This window comes from Lemur catta, chromosome 21, assembly GCF_020740605.2.
Source record: "Lemur catta isolate mLemCat1 chromosome 21, mLemCat1.pri, whole genome shotgun sequence".
Taxonomy (NCBI): domain Eukaryota; kingdom Metazoa; phylum Chordata; class Mammalia; order Primates; family Lemuridae; genus Lemur; species Lemur catta.
Window position 1 is genome coordinate 32,264,012 of NC_059148.1, and position 24,368 is coordinate 32,288,379.

The window sequence follows — 24,368 nt, forward strand, 5'->3', positions numbered from 1 at the left end:
CATGAACAAAAAGAAAGGACAAGGAGACTTGTACTGGGCACTACATGTAAAGTATTTTTTATGTTTGTAATATGCTCTGTTTTCAGGTACCAATTCACACCTGCGAGTCCAGCAATATCCAAACAAATTAGCATCACTGGCTCTACGCTTGTGATACTTTGGCGCTGATTTTATACCAGCTCCACTACTTAGTTTGGACAGTCCACTCACAGTTTCTGGGTCTCATGTTTTTCATCGGAAAATGAGTGAGTGAAAAGAAGTTATTTTCTTTTCTCCTTACCTCTGATGCTCTTGAGGTCATTAAAACGTACTTGATCTTATTTTACTTATTTGTTACTTATTTATTGGACTCAAGCTGCTCCTCTTACCTGTTTTCTTGGGTTAAGGACTTTAACTTATTAAGTATAAACGTATGCTTTTTTCTACTGTGATAAATTTAAAATATGTAGTCAATTTGGAGTGCTCAAAAAATTATGGGATCCAGCATAGCAACTGGAGGAGCTCTATGGCCCCACTCCCCAGTAAAACTGGATGACATTTACAGTCCCTAGAAATGGTACAAGGACATACATCAAAAGAAGAAACATTTATTAAAGAAAACCTACTAAAACTTGGTATAAATAGTGAAACAGCCTGTGTGTGGTGGCTCACAATTGTAATCCCAGCACTCTGGGAGGCTCAGGTGAGAGGATGGCTTGAGGTCAGGAGTTCCAGACCAGCCTGAGCAAGAGCGAGACCCCGTCTCCACTAAAAATAGAAAAATTAGCAAGTGTGGTGATGCCCACCTTTAGTCCCAGCTACTCAGGAGGCTTAGGCAGGAGGATCACTTGAGCCCAGGAGCTGGAGCTTGCAGTGAGCTGTGATGACGCCACTTCACTCTAGCCCAGGTGACAGAGTGAGACCCGTCTTAAAAACAAAAACCAATAAACAGTGAAAGTCTGTGGCATCTGAATAATCTCACTCCATCCTTCCCAGCTTGTCATGATGGAAACTCCTCTCCAGATGTGTGCAGACAAAAACACAGAACTTCCTCTTCAACTCAGCTCCCAGTTAAGGGTTGCAGTATCTTCCTAGAAGAGGCGGGATGTCAGCCTTTCTCACCCTGTGCCTCCTCCCAACTACCTGTCACAGAAGCTAAGTTCCACACGAGTGTTGCCAAGAGGTGGGAGCTCTCTTCTTCCACCCAACCTCCACTCATGGAATGGAGGCTCAATTTGGGAGCATGGCGTGATGAGAACACAGGGGCAACACTGTCCTCATCTCATTCGCCGAGCAGAGATTTCATACTTAGGAGAGGCAAACAATACCAGAGGCTATCACCCATTCCCTCCCACCCCACTGCTGAGTGTCCAGCTCCTAAAGCACGGATATCAATCAAAGAGTGTAGCTGGGCCTCTTGAGATTTTAGTACCCTGGCATTTTTAATGACTGAAATGATGTAAAATTAAACCAGGCCCTTGGTGGTTTGCCCACGTTAACGACTTGCTGCCCAATTCCCTTTGTTCTCACAGTAATCATTAATTGCTGGGGTACTGTCTTTTTGTCAGACAGTAGGAGACAAGTCCAGGGGCACAAGAAAATTTTGAGTTTGTTTTGCAGAAGGAATGGATGCCTTTGATTAAATTAGCTGCTGATGCTCCTCAGTTTTGTGCTCAAGTACCAGTGTCACAGTGTTTGGCTTGGATATTAACCCCTTATCAGATATATGGCTTGCAAATATTTTCTCCCATTCCATGGTTGCTTTTAATTTTGTTATTTCCTTTGCTCTGCAGAAAAATTTTAATTTGATATAATCCCACTTTTTTTTTTTTTGCTTTTTCTGTGCTTTTGATTTCATATCTAAAAAATCATTGCCAACCCCAATGTCATGGAGCTGTTTTCCTATGTGTTTATCTCGGTGTTTTGCAATTTCAGGTGTTATATGTAAGTCTTTAATCCATTTTGAGTTGATTTTTGTGTATGGTGCAAGATAAGGATCCAATTTTCATTTTTGCCTATGAATATCCAGTTTTTCCCCACTGTTTTTTGAAGAGACTATCCTTTCCCCATTATGTATTCTTGGCAAAAGATTAGTTGAGTTGTTGAAGATTAGTTGACTGTATACAATCATGGGGTTATTTCTGGTATTTCTATTCTGTTTCATTAGTCTGTATGTCTGTTTTCATACCAGTACTTCACTGGTGAGTTCTACCTCTGGAAATATTCAAATATAAGACTTCACTGGTCACTGGTCACTGGATGTTTGAAAAAATTCACCAGGAAACTCAAGAAAGATGCTTTTTTGGCAAAGAATTTCTGAATTTTTCCACTTCTTGGGTAAAAAGTGACACATCTATTCCTGGAGAATCATTTGTGTCACAAAAATATCAAATTTATCTTTATAGAGAGGATCTTCATTCAGTTTCTTACGTCTGTGTGGTTCACACACGCGCTCTCTGCCCCTCCCCCCCTCCGTGCTGACTTATCTATAATTCTCCCCACAGCTCTTGAGTTACGGATCAACTTTACTTTTTTCTGCTGATTTATGCCTACCTGCTTTCCATAAATGTATTGAAATTTTTTCTGGTTTCCTCAATTAAATTCTTAAACCATTTTTTTTGTTCTTAAAATATCGATGGATTCGGTTTCCTACTCTTTTAACCTTTTGTTTCTCACTCCATGGGCAGAAGGCACTGTGTCTCTCTAGGCGACCGGCGTTGCTAGGGCGTAGGGTCGCCGACATGCCGCGGAGCACTCTGGGTAATGTAGTCCAGGCGGCGCCGTCCTCAGGCGCATGCGCACTCTCCAGGCGCCCCCGCCCCCCCCCCCCCTTTTCAGATCGCGGTTTCTTGCCCTTTGTCCTTTGCCGCCAGGTGAGAGGTGAGTGAGCACGTGTGCGGGTGCTCGCGCACACTCGCGCTGACTTCCCGGCCTGGTCTGGCCTGGCCCGTCGGAACACGCGGGCCGGCCCGGGTAGCCCAGAGGCGCCGGCAGGGCGTGCACGGCGAGGGTCCCCGAGGCCGGTGGCCCGGGGGTCGCGCGGTCCCGGTCGGGGTGTCGCGGTGGCGGCTCTGCGGTGAGCTCGGTGACCGGGGGCGGCGGGCTTTGCTACCAGGCGGCGGTTGGGGCCGCGGGCGCGGGGCGGGGTGGTCGTGGCTGCTCGCAGGCCGCGGGCGCCGGCGGGCGCTCCGCCCCGGTGCGGCGGGTACGAGGCGCTCCCGGGGGCCGGCGGGGCTGTCTGCGCTCACGGAGGGGGTGGGTCCGGGGGCCGACAGGTCCCGGTTTCTTTGGAGGTGTTTTGGGGTCCTGTCGGGTGGGCCAGTGACGGGAAGCTCCGAGGGGTCCGTGGAGGTGAGAGTCTGGGGCGAGAGTGAGCGGGCAGGGGTCTGTGTGCCGGCTGGGGAAGGCCCTCCCTCCGGAGGTTTCGCTGCTGCTCTTGCCGCCAGGGTTCTTCTGCTTCTTGGATGTTTCCTCCCAGATTGATTTTTTTATTATAAAATAATTTTTATATTTAAAAGATTTAATTCATTTTTTTTGTTAATTGAAATGGAGTCTTGCTCTTGCTCAGGCTGGTCTCGAACTCCTGACCTCGAGCGATCCTCCCGCCTCGGCTTCCCGGAGTGCTGGGATTACAGGCCTGAGCCACCGTGACCGGCCCCGGGTTGATTTTTTTAAAGGTAATGCCATCCCCACGTGGTACAGGCATCCCTGGATGTCGCATGTGACGTCAGGTCAGGTCAGATTGAAGGGCTGGGACCCATAGCCGAGCAGAATTAATTGTGTAAGTGTCTGTAGATCGAGTTGTAGACCAGTGGTAAGGATGACTGCATTGCTGGGACTCAGTTATCCCTCCTCCAACCTGGCTTCACGCAGCTCAGCTCTACTTTTTTTTTTTTTTTTTTGAGGCAGAGTCCTGCTCTTGTCACCCTGGCTAGAGTGCCGTGACATCAGCTTAACGGCAACCTCAAACTCCTGGGCTCAATCGATCCTCCTGCCTCAGCCTCCCGAGTAGCTGGGACTACAGGCATGGGCCACCACGCCCGGCTCATTTGTTCTATATATTTTTAGTTGTCCAGCTAATTTCTTTCTATTTTTAGTAGAGATGGGTCTCGCTCTTGCTCAGGCTGGTCTCGAACTTCTGAGCTCAAGGAATCCTCCTGCCTCGGCCTCCCAGAGTGCTGGGATGACAGGCGTGAGCCACTGTCCCCGCGCCAGCTCTGCTTTTATCTAAAGAGCTTTTATAAAGGGCTTTTCCACTTAAAAAACAAAACAAAACTTTTGACAATAGCTGGTATGGCATAGGGAACATTGGCCTGAGGTCATCTCTGATTTTATACCAGCTCCACTACTTAGTTTGGACAGTCCACTCACAATTTCTGGGTCTCATGTTTTTCATCGGAAAATGAGTGAGTGAAAAGAAGTTATTTTCTTTTCTCCTTACCTCTGATGCTCTTTGAGGTCATTAAAACGTACTTGATCTTATTTTACTTATTTGTTACTTATTTATTGGACTCAAACTGCTCCTCTTACCTGTTTTCTTGGGTTAAGGACTTTAACTTTTTAAGTATAAACGTATGCTTTTTTCTGCTGTGATAAATTTAAAATATGTAGTCAATTTGGAGCATCTTGATAAACAGTTTAAAATAAATATCATGATCCCATTGACAGGAGATAGCCACTGTTAACATTTTGGCACATTTCTTATATTCAATAAGCGTATGTATGTTTTTAATGTATCTGACCCTAATATATTTCCTTCCGAAAATTGAGAATATGCTGCATGTGCTGCTTAAAGCCATTACAACATGTTATCAGTATCTCTCCTTAACTGGAAATATTTTGTCCCAAGTGAGGAGTTTAAATTTACCTGGGAGTTTTTTCATCTGACCCCTGTCTTGTGTCTATTGTTGGTCTATTTTGGTGGCATCCATTGTGTTTCGGGGACTGCATTGCACCTGCAGTGGGAATATAAATGGGGACACTGGAGGAGGCCTTTGCCTGCTTCGCTGTCCACTATTGTGGAGGTCGTGTGGTCGCAAGTGTAAGGTTTTAAGACTGGAGTCCATGGGAGGGGCGGCGCAGCTGAAAGTCAAAGCACCCTCCCAGGTTTTGGCACCAAATGTAAGGTTTTTTGGATTGGCCCGCGCCAGAGAAAGAAAGACGAACAGAGTTGAAAAGGGGTAAGCAATGAGGCTTTATTAGGGCGCTCCCGGGCGAAGTTCATGGGCCCCGTCAGAGAGAGACCCAGGAAGTCGTATGGCACAGAAGTTTGAGTGGGTTTATATATGTTTTTAGGACTGGGGGCTGCGAGCTTCTTTGGCCAGGAGATGTTGGCAGGAGGAGTAAGGAGTTTCTTTGTTTCAGTTTTGGGGCCTGTATTGAGGAATAGGAGGGGCTTCTTCTTTTTTCATTAGGGAAGGAGGGGGTGCCTGCCACCAGCCTTACAACAAGCTCTAGGGTGGACTCTGTGGGTCTGGTGGGCCCAGACTGCTACTTCCTGACTTTGTCATAAGTGTTGGACAAGTTGCTGAACCTCTTTATGCCTTATCACTTTTTCTGTAGTGGGTGCTGGGATGTTAAAAAGACAATATGGTAATTAAAACGTCTGACACATAATAAGTGTAAATAAGTTATTTTTTTTATTCTCTACTTTTCCCTAAAATTCCCTTAGAACTTGATGATGAGTGGAACTACAGGTGTTGATGAAGGTTGTCCCTTCTTCTGAAGATAAATGTGACAGCTGTCGCAGGGAGAGCTGCAGTGTTATTATGCAGGAAACTGCCAAGGTAAAAAACTAAAACAAAAAACAATGAAGTTAAAATGGGCCAAATCGTACACTGAAGGGCTTATTGCTAAGGGGTTTTGTGAGAACTGAACGTAAGAGTTAATTCAGGGATAACTTCTCCCTCAAGGACCAACTTTCAAAAACATTTTTTAAAATTAATGAAACTAGGTTTAGCATCTGCATTGTTCTGTGTAACAGATATCATCAGAAATATTTTAAAACTACTCTTATTGCATCCCTTTCACCTGAAATCCTTTTTTTTTTTTTTTTTTTTTTTTTTGAGACAGAGTCTGGCTCTGTTGCCTGGGCTAGAGTGCCATGGTATCAGCCTAGCTCACAGCAACCTCAAACTCCTGGGCTCAAGCAATCCTCCTGCCTCAACCTCCCGAGTAGCTAGGACTACAGGCATGCGCCACCACGCCCGGCTAACTTTTTCTATATATTTTTAGCTGTCCAATTAATTTCTTTCTATTTTTTAGATATTTTTAGTTGTCCGGTTAATTTCTTTCTATTTTTTAGTAGAGACGGGGTCTCGCTGGTGAGTGATCCTCCGGCCTCGGCCTCCCAGAGTGCTAGGATTACAGGCGTGAGCCACTGCGCCTGGCCTCACCTGAAATTCATAACCCTTTATTCTTTGCAATAAACCTACCTGATCTCCACTTAGCTCTTTCTACTCTTTATAAGTTCTTACTGAAACCTAACTAAACTTTACCAATAGTCTTTGACAAAATTATAAAGGAAATCTTAAAATTACATTGTGCATTTGGCTGTTTGCTTAAGGAAATGGTTTGAGTGATAAATATGGTTTTATTCTTCACAATGTCAGAATTTTTATGTGCAATTAAGTGAAGGATAATGCAGAGTAAATGACATATTTGTTGTAGGTATATTTTTGTGGTGTGTGTGTGTGTGTATGTGCATGTTATGACTTTTTAACCATACAGAGGTTTTACATTTTTTAATGGTTACATTTACTAACTTTTAGAGAAAATGTTATGGCTTTTGCCTTTTGTGTCATGTGTAGAAAAATCTCCCTCCAAATTATACAGATATTCACTTGTGTTTTCTTTAGGCATTATTATGGTTTCTGTTATTTTAAATTCTAATCCATCTGGAAGTACTTTGTTGTATAAGATAGATTACTATCGTTTATTTTCTTTCAAATGTTAATCCTATTCATTAAGTAATCCAGTTTTACTCGTGGCTTTAAAGTGCTACATTTATTACATGCTAACTGTTATATATTTAGACAGTTATGCGTTTTTCATATGTGTGATGAAAGTGGTGTCAGTGTCCAATGTTCTTCTGATTATTATAATTTCATAATATGTATTATTACATTGGTCCTGTTCACACTTATTATTTTTTATTTCTAAAAGCATCCAAGCTGTTCCTGAACCATTTTTCTTACAGATAAGCTTTAAAATTGCTTGTTAAAAAATTTTTGAGATTATGATTGGAGTTGAATTAACTATATAAATCATTTGGAGTCAGATTATCTTTATAATATGAAGTCTTTTTATCCCAGAACAAGGTAAAATTATACATTTATGTAATTCTATTTTTATGGTCCTCATTGATGTTTTAGTTTGTTTCAGATGGGTCTTATGTATTTCTTACCAAGTATATTCCTACATATTTTATGTATGTTTTTCAATTGAGTAGGATTTTATTTACCTTTTTATTATTTTATATAAGAAAGCTGTTGATATTATCGAAATAAGTTTATTGACCTGGAAAGATATTCTTTACATAATGGGGACAAAAGAAAAACAAATTGTTGTGGTTTTTTTTTTTTTTGAGATAGAGTCTTGCTCTGTTGCCCTGGCTAGAGTGCAGTGGCGTCATTATAGCTCACGGCAACCCAAACTCCTGGGCTCAAGCAATCCTCTTGCCTCAGCCTCCCGAATAGCTGGGAGTCCAGGTGTGCGCCACCACACCTGGCTAATTTTTCTTTCTTTTTTTTTTTTTTTAGAGACAGGGTCTCTCTCAAACTCCTGATCTCAAGTGACCCTCTTGCCTTGGCCTCCCAGAGTGCTAGGATCACAGGCGTGAGCCACCACACCCAGCCCCAAACAGTTTTTAAACGTGACCATATGCTTAAATTTTTGTTCAACAATACCATAATAGTTTCCGCCATCTCTTAAGAATGATTGCTTGTGGTGTGGTGAGATCATCAATAATAGTTATTTCTTATGTAGCTTATACACATTTTTTATGTTTTGCCATCACATTTTACTGTTCTAATAACAATTGTGGCTAAAACTTGTTTAGTGGTGGCTGTGTGCCAGCTACTGTTTTAAGATTTATATATTAAATTTGAGGTATAAAAGAATCATTTCTTGTATAACTGGGAGAAACCTCAGTATGTATTTCTGAGTTGGCACTGAAGTTTGGATCACAAAAAGGCATGAAAGGGAATAGTTTGGTTTTTTAAGTGCTGCTTTTTAGTGTGAGGCAGTTTGTTCTTCATTTGTGTTTTTGTGAGAATAAGTGACTGAATGTGTGCGTGAAAATAAGAGCTAATTCTAGGATTTATGGTGTGTGTATGTGTGTGCGTGTGTGTGAGCATAAATATACACAAATGATATTATGATCTGGGTAGTAAATGCTTTGAGCATAGCAGGATAGAAGACAACATTCTAATTCTGCTACTTCATAGCTGTGCAATCATTGAGCACATTCTAAATCACTCTAAGTCTCAGTTTTTTCTTTGTAAAATGGAGAGTATGTTAAGTGCTTTATAAGGCTTTCTGTAAGGATTAAATTGTAAAATGCTTAGTATATTGCCTTACATATAGAAAGCACTCAAATGTTAGCTGTTATTATTGTTCCAAGGCACCAATCACTTTTGTTTTAATATCTCACTTGTTCCTCAGACTCCCACTGTGAAGTCCACTTTATCTTCACCATTTTAGCAAATGAACAAGTAGAGGCTCTGAAAGCAAAAGGAGGAAAAAAAAAGAAGCAATAATAAATACAAAAACTACAATAAATATAAATGTATTGAATTTGTCAGTTAAAGGACAGCTTATTGGTTTGTATTACCAACCTCTTTGAGATCTGAGATGCTTATAAGGGGCAAACACAATGATGGTGAAGTTTTAAATGTAGTTGGATGGAGGGTGATATATATACCAGGTAAATACTAACCAAAAGAATGCTGATGTTACCAACTTCATCTAAGGTAAAATAGGTTTTTTTTTTTTGAGACAGAGTCTTGCTTTGTTGCCTGGGCTAGAGTGAGTGCCATGGCATCAGCCTAGCTCACAGCAACCTCAAACTCCTGGGCTCAAGCGATCCTCCTGCCTCAGCCTCCCGAGTAGCTGGGACTACAGGCATGCGCCACCATGCCCGGCTAATTTTTTTTCTCTATATATATTTTTTTTAGTTGGCCAGATAATTTTCTTTCTATTTTTAGTAGAGACGGGGTCTTGCTCTTGCTCAGGCTGGTCTCGAACTTCTGACCTCGAGCAATCCACCCGCCTCGGCCTCCCAGAGTGCTAGGATTACAGGCGTGAGCCACCGCGCCCGGGCAATCTAAGGTAAAATAGGTTTTTAAGGCAAAAGGCATTATTTGGGATATACAGTATCATTACATAATGATTAATAAAAACTCCTCCAGAAATATATAACCTCTATACATATAACAGCATGGTTGTAAGCATATAATCCAAACATCAACAGAATTATAAGGAAAAAAATTATCACTGTTCTATAGTGATATTGGGAAATTTTAACACACTTCTTTCAGGAATTGATAGAATTGGCAGACAAAAGTTAGAAAGGATATAGAAGATTTTAATAATAGGAAAATAATGCTCACAAAGAAGAAGTTTGTTTGTGTTTGCCAAAAGTCACATAGCCAGTAAAGGAAAAAAGTTGATTGAAATTCAAATTTGTTTTAACACAAATCACACGAGCTTTGAAGAATTCTATCTACCTAAAGTAGGGTTGTCTTTTTCTTCATAGGACCTGTTAAACTGATTTGCATTTCAGTGTCCACAATGAATATTGAATGAATCTTAGAATTAGTTTATTTCTCACATTTCATTATCTGCTTACAGAGACATAGGCTTCTACTGTTTTATTTTACTATATCCTATTTCTTTCCCTGAGAGCCCTATTTCAATTATATAACAAACATATTCTGGCCTTGGATGATCATGAATTCTAAGTTCCTAGCAAGAGAGCAAAGGATTTCAGGCACAATGTGAATATACCAGTTGATATGCATTCATCCCTAAGTCTACAGATCCTGGTTCCCCACAAATCAGCCTGCTCATGTGAGATAAGAAGAGAGTTTCTGGAATCAAGAATTCATTCTCCGTGTAGAAGACCTTGCCAGGACCTCACTCTAGAGCTTTGCAGAAGAGACGTAGAATAGAACAGATCTCGGCTTTGCTAATCGTCTCACACAGACAACAGACAGTGAACATGCTGCAGGTGAGTTGATTGTTTATTTCTCATTTTTTTTCCCCAGAGGGTTAGAAGAGATGTATAAGTCTTCCAGTGGAAAAGAAAAGTATAAATAGTTAAGAAGTCTGGAGGAAATAACCTCCGAATAGAAGATCAGGTTTGGGGCAAAATTGGAGCAGTGATTTATTAACTATCAGGCCTTGAAAAGTTTGACTATTTATAAGCCATAGTGTCCTGCATAATTATTGCATCTGAGCTGCAAACTTGGTTCTCACATTTTTGGCAGTTGTAATAAAGAAATGTGAGCATTTATGTAAGTTGCATAGTTCAAAGGAAAAAGCAAATCCATTCCTTATAGGAAGTAAATATTTCTTGGTAATTACGTACCCATTTTTTTTTCCTTTGATGAAGCCTTTGAATAAGTGATGCAGTAGTCCCCCCATCCGGAGTTTTGCTTTCTACAGTTTCAGTTACCTGAAGTCAGCCACGGTTCAAAAATATTAAATGGGGGCTGGGCGAGGTGGCTCATGCCTTTAATCTTAGCACTCTGGGAGGCCAAGGTGGGACGATCGTTGGATGTCAGTCAGGAGTCCCAGACCAGCCTGAGCAAGAGCAAGACCCTGTCTCAACCAAAAATAGAAAAATTAGCCCTGTGTGGTGGTACCTGCCTGTAGTCCCAGCTACTCAGGAGGTTGAGGCAGGAGGATCGCTTGAGCCCAGGAGTTAGAGGTTGCAGTGAGCTATGATGATGCCACTGCACTCCTCTAGCCCAGGTGACAGAGCGAGACTGTCTCAAAAAGAAAAAAAAAATGAAAGAGAAAATTCCAGAAATAAACAATTCATAAGATTTAGATTGTGCATTGTTATGAGTAGGGTGATGAAATCTCAATCTCACACTCTCCCCATAGGGTACCCACCCTGTATTTGCTACCTGCCCAGTAGTTACTCAGTAGCCATTTCGGTTATTAGATTGACTGCTGTGGTATTGCAGTGCTTGTGTTTAAGCAACCCTTAGTTTACTTAATAGTGGCCCCCAAAGCACTAGAGTCGTGACTCTAGCAGTTCAGATAGGCTAAAGAGAAGCCATAAAGTGCTTCCTATATGTTCTCAACACAAGGACAGGAAAAAAATCATACGCTGACATTGCTGATATCTACAAGAATGAATCTTCTATCTGTGAGATTGTGAATCCATGTTTATGGATAAGCTGGGCTTTTCTCATACTATCTTTATTGAGTTTTGGTATCAAGGTTATGCTGGTATCAAAAAATTAAGAGACATATCCTATTTTCTCTAAGAGTGTGTTAAAATGGATACTGTTTCTGCACTAAATGTTAACAGAATTAATTGGAAAAGCCATCTGTTTTGTGAGAAGATTTTAATTCAAGGAACCAGTTTTTCCAGATGATCAATGCATGATGTTATAAAATTATTAAGGGGTAAAAGATCCATTCGAAGAACAACACAGATCAATGGATTCTAATGTAACAGTATGAGAAGGTCACAGGTAAAGTCAAAGATTGTGCATTGCAACTTATCTTTAAGAGAATACCAGTTCGTTATTTCTGGTGTGATATCAAAGAATATTTGTAATTAATTCTAATAGTTTATAGCATCTTCTGGATTTTTTTCATATGCAGTCATACCATTTTATAGCTTTACATCTTCCTTTCATATTTATACTTTCCCTTGCATTTTATTGTCCTGGCTAGGAGCTCCAGTACAATGTGGGCTAGAAGGGATATTAGAGAACATCCTTACCTTCTCTAGGCCTACACTATCTGATATAGTAGTACCTCAGTGCAGTTTAATTCTAGCATCAACACAGACTCCACAGGTGAAGAACACAGTCCCCAACAAGACTATCTTCACTTAAATTGCCAGCTGCAAGATTGGGGATCCCCAGGCCACCTGTACTTCTGACCAACAGGCTACAAATTCAAGAAGGTTCCTGTGATTGCCTCCTGTTCGGTAGTTTTCTAGAGCAGTTCAGAGAACTCAGGAAAACCCTGTACTTATGATTATAGTTTTATTACAATTTTTACAAAAAAAGGACCAGCCTAATGAAGGGACACATAGGGCAAAGTCTGGGAGGATCCTAGATGTGGATCTTTCATGTCCTCTCCCCATGGAATCAGGATGCATCATGCTCCTGGGACACAGCGGTGTGTTCACCAACCAGGAAGCCATTCAAGACTTGGCATCCAAGGTTTTGTTGGGGTTTCAATATATAGGCACGACCGATTGAATCATAGACCATGTGATTGAACTCAGTATCTAGCCCTCCTCTCCTCCCTGGAGGTTGGGTTGATATCACCTGTTTCAAAGCACCAACACTGTAGACACATGGTTGGTTTTTCCAGCATGGCCAGTCCCCATCCTGAGATTATCTAGGGGCCTGCTAGGCGTCACCTTGTTAGCATGAACTCAGGAGGGGCCCACCAAAGACACTCCTTTCACTGGGGAAATTCCAAAGCTTTAGAAGTTCCATCCCAGGAACCTAAGACAGACCAGCTAAATAAAATTTACAAGGAAGTTCCTAGTCATCTTTGAAATGTTTAATAGACACTTGGGACTAGGGCTTCTGTACTGGACAGTGCAGATATAGACCATATCAATCGACACAAAAAATTCTGTTAGTGGTATTCTAGTTCTGAGGGAATAAGTATCAGTATTTTACCGTTAAGTATGATGTTAGCTGTAGATAATTTGTAGATTAGTATTATCAGATCAAGTACCTGCATATTCCTAGTTTGTTGATAGTATGTATTTCATCACATACCTTTTCTGCATCTGTTGAAGGGATCATGGCTTTTCTCCTTTGTTGTGTTAATGTGATTAATTATATTAGCTTTTGAATGTTAAACTTACTTTGTATTACTGGAGGAAACCTCATTTGATTAGGCTATAATAGGGTTTTTATACGTGGCTTGATTCAGTTTGCTAATATTTTGTTAGGAATTTTGATTCTGTGTTATAAGAGTTATTTGCATGTAATGCTCTTTTCCTCTTATGTTCTTGTCAGGTTTGGAATCGGGTCTGCTGGCTTTGTGAAATGAGTTGAGAAGTTTGTACTCTTTCTGTATTCTCTGAAAGAATTTGTGTCAGATTGTTTTATTTATTCCTTAAATGTATGGAAGAATTCACCGCTGAAGCCATCAAGACCTTGAGTTTCCTTTGAGGGAAGCTTTTAAATTGTGAGGGTCAATTTCTTTAACAGTTACAAGATTAATTCAGATTTTTCTATCTTCTGTGTCACTTTGGGTACATTGTTTTTCAAGGAATATAGCTATTTCATCTAGGGTTGTCAAATATGTTGGCATAAATTTATTTGTAATGTTATCTTTTTAACAGCTTTATTGAAATAAGACCTCAATAAAATCCACCCATTTTAATGTATAATTCAGTGATTTTTAAAGTAAATTTATGCTGTATAACCATCATCACAATCTAGTTTTAGAAGATTTCCATCACCCTAAAAGAATTTTTGTGTCATTTGTGGTCAGATCTCATTCCCACCCCCAGCCTGAGACAATCATTAATTTCTTACTGTGTCTCTAGATTTGCCTTTTTTGGACATTTCTTGTAAATGGATATTATATAATATGTAGTCTTTTGTGTGGCATCTTTCAATTAGCATGTTTTTGAGGTGTATCCATGTTTCTGCATACATCAGAAATTCATTCCTTTGTATTGTTGAATAGTATTTTGTTGTATGTATATACCACATTTTGTTCATTCAGCAGTTGATATATGTTTTCATTTCTTTTGGGTACATACCTAGGAGTGGAATTGTTGGGTTGCATGCTCAAATTATATTTAACTTTTTAAGAAACTTCCACAGTTCCATAGTGCCTGAATCATTTTATATTCCTGCCAGTATGAGTCTGCAGTTTCTCCACATCTTTCCTGCACCTGTTATTGTCTTTTTGATTATAGCCATTTTAATGGATGTGAAGTGGTATCTAATTGTGGTTTTAATTTGCGTTTCCTTCATAACTAATGGTGGTAGTCATTGCTTTATGTATGTATTAGCCATTTCTTTATCTTCTTTGATGAAATGTATTCACACAGTCTTCCTGTTTTTTCATTGAATATTTGTCCTTTTATTGAGCTCTAAGAGTTCCTTTTATGTTCTGGGTAAAGTTCTTTATCAGAAGTATGATTTGCAAATATTTTTTTTCCAATCTCTGTCTTGTCGTTTCATTTCTCATGGTGTTTTTTGAAATGCAAAAGTTTTAAATTTTATTTTATGACTTCATTGGGAATATAGAAACATTACTACTTTTTAGGTCCCTTTACTCCTTTATAGTAAAGCTGTCTTATATGTTGCACCTACCTACATTGAAAACTCCATCAGAGAATGTGACATCTTTTGCTTTCAACCACCAAACAAACTTAAAAGAACTTAAGAGGAGAATACTATGTTATATTTGCCCAGATATTTACTATTCTTGTTCTTTCTTCATTCTTGATTTTCTAAGTTACCCTCTGGTATTATTTGCTTTCTACTTGAACATCTCCCACTAGTGATTCTTTTGGAGGCAGGTCTGCTGGTCTTGAATTCTTTCAGTTTTCTTTCGTAAGAAAATGTCTTTATTTCACAGTCATTGCTAATGAATGTTTAAGCTAGAGACAGAATTCTGGGTTAACAGACCTCTCCCTTCAGCACCTTAAAAATGTTCCACTTTCTTCTGGCTTCTATAATTTCTAATAAGAAATGTGCAGTTATTTGAGTTGCTTTTCCCTATATGTGATATGACTGTGGGGTTTTTTTTTTTTTTTCTATTTTGTAGCACTTTGATTACGATGTATCTAGGCATGGATTTCTTTATATTTATCCAGTTTGGGGTTCCCTGAGCTTCTTGAATCTTTGGGCTTATATCTTTTGCCAATTTTTGTGAGCATCAGCTATCATTTCTTGACATTTTTTTTTGTTCGCCATGCTCTTCCTTTTCTCTTTCTGGGACTCCTGTGACACTCATGTTAGATCCTTTGGTATTATCTGAGAGTGTCCTGAGCTCTATTCATTTTTAAGTCTTTTTGTCTCTGTTGTTCAAAATGGCTACTTTCTGTTGATCTGTTTTCAAATTCACTGACTCCTGTCAAAGTATGATGTGCTATTTAGGGTCAAGTATATTTTTTTTGTTTTTCTGATGACAGTCTAGATTTTTAAAAGATGTGTGCTTCTGTTTTCTTGTTATCTCCGGAGACTCTGGGACACAAATCCATCTTGATCCAAAATGTAATCACCTTTCTAAAAATCTAACTTTGGTTATATCATTCCCCTTTCTTTAAAATCTTTCATAACTAACTGTGGACAACAGGAAAGTGTCTAACCATGTTAACCACACTCTGCCTCACCTCCCATTGTGGCTGTTAATCTTATCACTATACCATACTCTGTTATCCTGTCTGACTAAAGTGTTTATACCTCCTCAACTCTGTTTTTTTGTGCTGTGTCAGAGCTGCTGCCTCCCAGAATGCCTTTGTACCCCCTTTTTGTGGAAAACATAAGTAATTTCTTAAAATTCATCCCAAACTTTACCTTTTCCAGAGATCCTCACTTGACACCCAAATGGAATGGGTGTCCTGTTTTTTATCCTGATTTTTATCCACATTATACCCTTCCTTTGTTTCTGTCTTAGCTATTACAACGGTTTGTTTTATTTATAATTGTCCATGTTAGCAGCCCTCTATAAGACTAAGCAGTTTTTGAGAGTTTTATCTCATTATCTTTCTTTTGCTACTACCTCTTTCAGTGCTACATTTGAGGTCCAGTAAATATTTTGTTGGTGGTTCAGGGGATTTACCGTTCTCATGTGTTGTTTGAAAGTTGTCAGAATCAAAGTGGATTCACTAATGTTTTTAAAAAAACCCTGACAAAGAGCCAGGGAAGCCCATGAAGAGAGGATTCTCATGTTTGTGTGTCTGATAACAAAAAATAACACACAATGGCCGGGCGTGGTGGCGCATGCCTGTAGTCCTAGCACTCTGGGAGGCCGAGGCGGGAAGATCGCTTCAGCTCTGGAGTTTGAGACCAGCCTGAGCAGGAGAAAGACCTGGTCTCTACTAAAAATAGAAAATTAGCCGGGCATGTTGGCGCATGCCTGTAGTCCCAGCTACTCGGGAGGCTGAGGCAGGAGGATCGCTTGAGCCCAGGAGTTGGAGGTTGCTGTGAGCTAGGCTGATCCCGGGCAACAGAGTGAGAGTCTGACAAATAAATAAATAAATAAATAAATAAATAAGTAAGTAAGTAAGTAAGTAAGTAAGTAAGTAAGTAAGTAAGTAAGTAAGTAAATAAATAAATAAATAAATAAATACACACAAGACTGAAAAAACCACAACCTTGTACAAAGGCCAAATAAATAAATAAATAAATAAATAAATAAATAAATAAATAAATAACTAACTAACACACAAGACTGAAAAAACCACAACCTTGTACAAAGGCCACTGTGGCCTTACACAAAAAATACTTCTGTGAATACATCTGCCCTGAAACTGCCTGTCCAACCTTGGACTGGCATCACCCTTGTTGTTGATGTGTGTAGCCAAGATTAATTATTCAAAACAATTATGTAATTCTCCTCATTTTTTCCTTTAAAACCTTTTGTCTTCCTTTACCTTCCTGAATACACACATAGTTTACTATGGCACACGTATTCCTGTTGCAATGCCCTATTCACAAATTACACATCACGTTTTTTTAGAGCGCCTCCCTGTGTTTGCTGTTCAGGTTGACAGTTATACAAATGGAAAGATGGAAGAATGCACCATGGCATTTTGTGACACAAAATATGCAAAGATAGGGGCATACTAAGTATTTTACGTAACTTGTTACGAGAACAGTGTGCTCAAGCTCCAGTATTTCTTTCCCACATCATGTACTGATAACTGCTTCAGACTTACTAGAATTGTTGTATTACAGGAATCATTCTCATTTGAAGATTTATCTGTGGACTTCACCCAAAAGGAATGGCAGCTATTGGATCCCTATCAGAAGGATTTATACAAGGATGTCATGTTGGAGAACTATAGTATCCTAGTGTCACTGGGTAAGAAGAGCTTCCTTGAGTACCTTGGATTGTGCCCAGTGTGTTGCCTTGTCTTTCTTAGTTGCTGAAAGCAATAGGCTTCTAAAATTTTTAATGATTTTGGACCAAAATTTAGGAGATCCAAGTTCCTTGGGCTGTGACACCAAGAAAGTATTTGGATCTCACCTTCCAGTAATGAAGTCTTAAGTTTGTTGTGCAGCCTCTGAAGCTTAAGTAGTAACAGTGATAGTAGTAGTGGTAGCTCCTGAAGCATGTAATTTACTATAGGCCACATACTGTACCAAGTGCTTTACATATTTAATCATCAGAGCAATCCTATGTGGCAGGAACAATGATCCCTTCTTCTAGTTGAGAAAATTGAGACAAAGAGAGGTTAAATAACTTTCTCAAGGACTGACAGCTAGTAAATGAAAGAGCCTAGAAGTCAAAGATTCTTAGACCCTATTAGCCCCCTGGGAGACTGTTACCATAACTTTGAGAATCATTTACTCTCTGGAGGTACAATTTTATCAGGCCAACTCTGATGTTAAACCTTGCTCATTCTTCAGAGGCCCTGAAGCCCAAGCAGTATTTGTGATTTCCCCTGAACAGGGTATGAAGTTATGAAACCAGACATCATCTTCAAGTTGGAGCAAGGAGAAGAGCCATGGATAAGAGATGGAGCAATCCCAAGTTCAGACTCTCCAGGTGAGTGTATGAGAACCAGGGAGATGGGAGAAGGTAGAAGTTCAATCACAGTTGGTCAGTGATGGGTTTGCATCTTTGAAATGTGCTTTAGAGAGCTCTTTTCAAAATCTCTAAACTTTGGTTGTGATTCAGAACAATTGACATTGGCTGCTCAGGTAAATCACATTTAGATGTGGCTTCTTTTTTTGTAGCTTAAAATGAAATGTGTCCTTATCTGAACCATGACATTACTTTATTCCTTGTCTGTGACATCTAAGACTTTGCATTCTTGTTTGGTATTCTGTCCCCTGACATGTTTGTCTACTTCTTTCCCTCCTTCACCCATGCTCAAAGATACTTCTGCTTGAACATTCAAGAATATTGATTTTTTTCCCTCAGTGTGGGTGTCTCTGGTGCCTAGAGGACCACCCTGCAAAGCTGTACTCCATTTGGTCTCATTATATTAGAAAGTGGAGCCATGATGTCTTGCAAATAATTTGTCCTTATCCTCCTTTTTAAATTAGAATCTATTGGTTTTATTCTATACTTTAGACACCATGGAGTGTTAAGAATAATCTCTACCATCCTTTCTTCTTGTTTTTAAGTTTTTTACTCTTTAGAAAATATCTTTTTAAAGCCTTCCCTTCCTCAGCTTCCACGTAAAACGAGGCCCATGATGTCTCATTCCTGAAGTTCTCAAAAGCATCCAGCACTACTGTGATCATTTTCATTATCTGCTATGGGACATTGACTTACTTCAGGTTCCCTCAAAAACATACCCTAAAATACATATCTGAGCGTGTAAGAATTTATTGAGGATGTGGTCCCCACAAGTGCAGTGAGAGAATGGGTAAGTGAAATCAGGGGAGTGCCAGGGGGACTAATGCCAGTGAAAGGTGGGCTGATGCTTGGACTGCTGTGGGCAGTAGGGGCTCATTTTTGCTGAGAGCTCTGATGCACCACGAGAACATACCTCAGACTTAACCTCTGTGGGAACAGGAAGCCCAGGCATTTATCTTTCAACTCCTATCTCATAGTGGTTGCGGATTGCTCTAGGGCATATTAAGTCCCTAGAATGTCCAGCATCTGTGCACACAGACCAAGCTTGCACTTGCAGCCCAAGAAAGGAAGGTCTTGGGAAAGAATTGAGGGTGACAGGGGTAGGCACTATGTCAGGAACTATCCACCGAAGTTGCAGGTGTCCACTGAATTTAGCTGAGGGCTGTGGGTGAGGCAACAAGTGTCTGCCACAGACTTGTCATCTTTTCTTTCAAGAACCTCCATAGTATGACACTATGTTGCCTATTCAATTATTTTTCCTTTCCTCTACCAAATTTGTGGTTAATTCCATTTAAACATTTCTCAGTGTTTACAGACTTGTACTATTTACCCTTTTCTGCATTCAAACTTTTGATGGTGCTGTGCTAGTTACTTAGAAATTCTTTATCCTTTCTGAAGGAGCTGTTTTCACTGCGTTCATGTTCACGAAATTTTCCTTGAATACTCCAGCCTAAATTTTTCTCACCTTTTCCTCTTTCTTTTCTTTTTTTCTTTTTTAGACAGGGTCTCACTCTGTCACCCAAGCTATAGTGTAGTGGCATCATCATAGATCACTGTAACCTCAAACTCCTGGGCTCAAGCTATCCTCCTGCCTCAGCCTCCCTAGTAGCTGGGACTACAGGTGCATGCTACCACACCCGGCTAATTTTTCTGGTTTTTTTGTAGCCATGGAGTCTCACTGTTTTGCTCAGGCTTCTCACCTTTTTCTGAAGTCCAGTCTCAGACTAGATCACAGTGTGTATGATATTTTCAGTTGATGGTTCCTTAGCTTTATTTTCACGCATAGATTCAAGGCCTTATAACTTGATATCTTCACTTCAGTTAGGGAATACATGGTATTCAATAAATTTTTGTCTACGAGCATTGTTTTTTTGTTATTTTTTATTTTTTGAGACAGAGTCTCACTCTGTTTTCCAGGCTAGAGTGCCATGGTGTCAGCCTGGCTCACAACAACCTCAAACTCCTGGGCTCAAGCAATCCTCCTGCCTCAGCGTCCCGAGTAGCTGGGACTACAGGCATGAGCCACCATGCCCGGCTAATTTTTTTCCTATATATATTTTTAGTTGTTCATATAATTTCTTCCTGTTTTTAGTAGAGACAGAGTCTCGCTCTTGCTCAGGTTGGTCTTGAACTCCTGAACTCAAACTATGCACCCGCCTCGGCCTCTCAAGTGGTAGGATTACAGGCATGAGCCACCGCGCCCGGCCAAGAATCACTCTTAATTCCTTGGTTCCCCTTATCCCCTTCACATCAAATTTATTGGCAAGTCTTTATTCTATCTTCAAAATATAATTTATGACTAACAGTGAGTTATGAGTTGTCTACAAACGTATTGCCTTCAGTTGACATTTACATTTGTAACACATTTTCCTATTACTGATTATCTTTCATAGCTCTAGATATTACTTCTCAAAAAATTTTAAGCATAGGTTTTTATTGAAATGTAAGCCTTTTGAAGAGCACTTACAACAATAACATAAGTGATTATGTTATGAGGATAATGGAAGTAAAGCCATGTAATAAATGTGAAACTGTCAGAATATTTTAAGAATGGGAACTTTTGTCTTGGGATAGTTTAAGTGAAAGTACACATAGATTTTAAAGTTATGTGCTTGAGTAGTTTAAATGAAAGATGATATGTTTTGAAAATATTTTGCATGAAGTGGCTTCCCTGGTAGTAATGTGGACATGTATAGGACAAGTTTAAGTAAAACTTTCAGAAAATGTGAGAATGGGAAAACACACATAAAATATTTCACACACTTCAAGCTTGAAATGATTTTAGCCAGTTAGTCTTTCCAATCTGTTTATTTTCTTCATAGTGTTTTCTAAGTACAGTGTATAGTTTTGTTGTTTACTAACATTATCTGTTTATTGCTTATCTTGAATATAAATACATTGAATATAAATTTCTTAATGGCAGGGCCCTATTTATTTTTTCTCTTGTATCTCCAGACTGCACACACTACCTGGAGCATGGTATATACTCAGTAGTTACTCAGTGAATTCCTCAGAGCATTGGGTCAATGGTTCTTCCAACCTCCTTTGTTTTTCATTGCTCTTCATGTACTTTTCACATTCTCTTCCCATTTGATAAACATATATTTGTCAATAACCAAAGGTGGCTTAATGTACAGTCCGTTTCCTGCTCCTGTTTTCAGCATTTCATTTTTCAATACCTAGAAGATAGACATTATACTTGGGACATATTTCAGACTATGAAACTAAGCCTTAAATACCAGTCAGCCCCTCAACATAGCATTTCTAGTTTTTTATTCAGTAAGCACACCAGATTTTTTGTTTCTTTTATAGAAGAAGCCTGGCAAGTAGATGGTCACATGATGTGGCACCGGGATAACCAAGACAAACTTAAAAATATGAAAAGAATTCTTGAATGTGATGTATTTGGAAAAAAATTCAATCTAAATATGAACTTTGTTCCTTTGAGGAACTCAAACAATGAAGATAACTTAGATGGCTTGATTTTCAAACATCATTTAGATTTGCTTATTCCAAAAGCAGATTGTAGAAAAACAGACTCAGACGACTTTAATGTATTTGATAAATTGTTTCTCCATTCCAAGCCTGAGAAAACTGATACTTGGTTAGAATACTATGAATGTGATAAATATGATAAAGTCATCTATAAAAAGTCACAGATTGTCATATATCACAGAACTCGTTTAGGGGAGAAACTCTATGAATGCAGTGAATGTAGAAAACGCTTCAGTAAGAAATCAAGTCTCATTAATCATCAGAGCAAACATATCAGAGAAATGGCGTATGGCTGTGGTAAATGTGGCAAAAGCTTTACTCAGAAGTCGCAGTTTATTAGCCATCACAGAACTCATACGGGAGAGAAACCCTATAATTGTAGCCAGTGTGGGAAAGCCTTCTCCCAAAAGTCACAGCTCACATCCCATCAGAGAACACATACGGGAGAGAAACCATATGAATGTGGCGAATGTGGGAAAGCCTTCTCCCGGAAGTCCCATCTCATATCACATTGGAGGACGCACACAGGAGAAAAACCCTATGGATGTAATGAATGTGGGAGGGCCTTTAGTGAAAAGTCAAACCTCATTAATCATCAGAGAATTCATACAGGAGAGAAGCCTTTTGAATGCAAGGAATGTGGGAAAGCTTTCAGTAGGAAGTCACAACTCGTTACCCATCACAGAACTCACACAGGAACAAAACCCTATGGATGTAGTGATTGTAGAAAAGCGTTCTTTGAGAAGTCAGAGCTAATTAGACATCAGACAATTCATACTGGAGAGAAACCCTATGAATGCAGTGAATGTGGGAAAGCATTTAGAGAGAGGTCAAGTCTCATTAATCACCAGAGAACCCATACAGGAGAGAAGCCTCATGGATGCATTCAGTGCGGCAAAGCCTTCTCCCAGAAGTCACATCTCATATCACATCAGATGACACACACAGGAGAAAAACCCTTCGTTTGCAGTAAATGTGGGAAAGCCTTCAGCAGGAAATCCCAGCTTGTTAGACATCAGAGAACCCATACGGGAGAAAAACCCTATGAATGCAGTGAATGTGGGAAAGCTTTCAGTGAAAAATTAAGTCTGACTAATCATCAGAGAATTCATACAGGAGAAAAACCCTATGTATGCAGTGAGTGTGGGAAAGCCTTTTGTCAGAAGTCACATCTCATATCACATCAGAGGACACATACAGGAGAGAAACCCTATGAATGCACTGAATGTGGGAAAGCCTTTGGTGAGAAATCAAGTCTTGCAACTCATCAAAGAACTCATACAGGAGAAAAACCCTATGAATGCAGGTACTGTGAAAAAGCTTTCTCCCAGAAGTCACAGCTGAACACACACCTGAGAATTCACACAGGAGAGAAACCCTATGAATGCAGTTTTTGTAGAAAAGCTTTCTTTGAGAAGTCTGAGCTTATTAGACATCAGAGAACTCATACAGGAGAAAAACCTTACGAGTGCAGTGAATGTAGAAAAGCCTTCAGGGAGAAGTCAAGTCTCATTAATCATCAGAGAATACATACAGGAGAGAAACCCTTTGAATGCAGTGAATGTGGCAAAGCCTTCTCTCGGAAGTCACACCTCATACCACATCAGAGGACACATACAGGTGAGAAACCTTATGGTTGCAGTGAATGTAGGAAGGCCTTCTCTCAGAAGTCTCAGCTTGTTAATCATCAGAGAATTCATACCGGAGAGAAGCCTTATCAATGCAATGAATGTGCAAAAGCCTTCTCACAGAAGTCACAGCTCATTAATCACCAGAGAACTCATAAAGTAAAGAAATCCAAGGAGTGCAATTAATATGAGTCTGACATCATAACTCATTGTACTTCAGAAAATACAGTTATGCTAAATTTTTCAGATAATAGTCACATCATATAATATGTCAGAGCAGTCCTTTTGAGTGGGGAACTCTATGAGATTATGTAGGGAAAACTTTCAGCAAGTAAACATGCTTGTGTATCAGAATTCATAGAATAGAATGAACCTACAAATGCAGTGTTTCTGAAAACCCTTTGAAACCACAGTCAGACCTTATACAGCAGAAAATTCACAGCAAAGAGGAGTCCTGTGAATACTGCAAATATCAGAAACCCATCCAGTGGTCAAATCTCATAAACTATTGAAAATATTCCCACTGGTGATGAAAAATTCGATGAATACAGCAAGTGAGGCAATATTATTATTAACAAATCACAGTTCATTGTACATTAGAAAATGCCCTTAGGAATAGAATTCTGAGAAGCTTCTAAATACAGAATAAGTAATCCAAATATATTGTATTTTACAGAATTCATATTGTGGATCAACCTAATAATTTAAAGACACTGGAAACATGTGCCCCTTGAAATAATACTATAAAGGGAAGCCATATTCTTTTTGTAGACGTGGGTACCAAAAATACCCAGTTCTAAATGGTTGACAGATGTTCATTCTGAAAAATAACGTTTTAAAAATATATGAATAAATTGGTTATTGAAACATCTGAGTAACAAATTTCTTATTGGTATTTATGGCTTATTTTCCTGTGTTGTGTACTACATTTTGTATTTTAGGATTGCATATAATAATGTAATTGGGAGCATGAAATGCATATATACCTTATAGTGCCTATGACGTCTGTCAAAATACACTACATACCACTGTTTTTTCCATTTTAATATTATAAAAAAGGAAACTGATACAATATGGCTTACTGCTAAGTAAGTAGCTTAAGTGATAATACCACATTTCTTCTTTCCTTATTGTCTATTGGCAATAGACGGTGGGGGCGGGGGAGTCTGTTGTTACTGACCTTTCTTTTCCGCAACTGAAACTAACATCATATAAGTCTTCTGTATCCTCCAAATCTGAAAAACAGTCTATATAATAAGTATGCAACGGCAAGAACCA

The 24,368-nt window shown here is 39.4% G+C and overlaps 1 protein-coding gene across 4 annotated transcripts; it reads left to right on the forward strand.

The window, feature by feature from the left end:
- The first annotated feature begins 203 nt into the window (after positions 1 to 203).
- ZNF84 (zinc finger protein 84) lies at positions 204 to 23,855 on the forward strand. 4 transcript variants are annotated; one of them, XM_045534110.1, is made up of 6 exons: positions 204 to 245; positions 5,651 to 5,765; positions 10,013 to 10,210; positions 17,115 to 17,241; positions 17,833 to 17,928; positions 21,280 to 23,855. In XM_045534110.1, exons 3-6 carry the CDS (start codon positions 10,202 to 10,204, stop codon positions 23,274 to 23,276), a joined length of 2,229 nt encoding a protein of 742 aa, XP_045390066.1. In that variant the 5' UTR covers positions 204 to 245; positions 5,651 to 5,765; positions 10,013 to 10,201; the 3' UTR covers positions 23,277 to 23,855. The 4 variants fall into 4 exon arrangements, with proteins under 4 accessions (XP_045390066.1, XP_045390067.1, XP_045390065.1 ...); XM_045534111.1 differs by lacking the exon at positions 204 to 245 and adding an exon at positions 2,813 to 2,859; XM_045534109.1 differs by lacking the exon at positions 204 to 245 and adding an exon at positions 2,889 to 3,055.
- The last annotated feature ends 513 nt before the right edge of the window (positions 23,856 to 24,368 follow it).

Excerpts from the sequence above, each read along its gene's own strand:
- ZNF84 (XM_045534110.1), top strand. Across the intron at positions 17,242-17,832 it reads TAGTATCCTAGTGTCACTGG|GGTATGAAGTTATGAAACCA; the intron begins GTAAGAAGAGCT and ends TCCCCTGAACAG. Across the intron at positions 17,929-21,279 it reads CCCAAGTTCAGACTCTCCAG|AAGAAGCCTGGCAAGTAGAT; the intron begins GTGAGTGTATGA and ends TTTCTTTTATAG.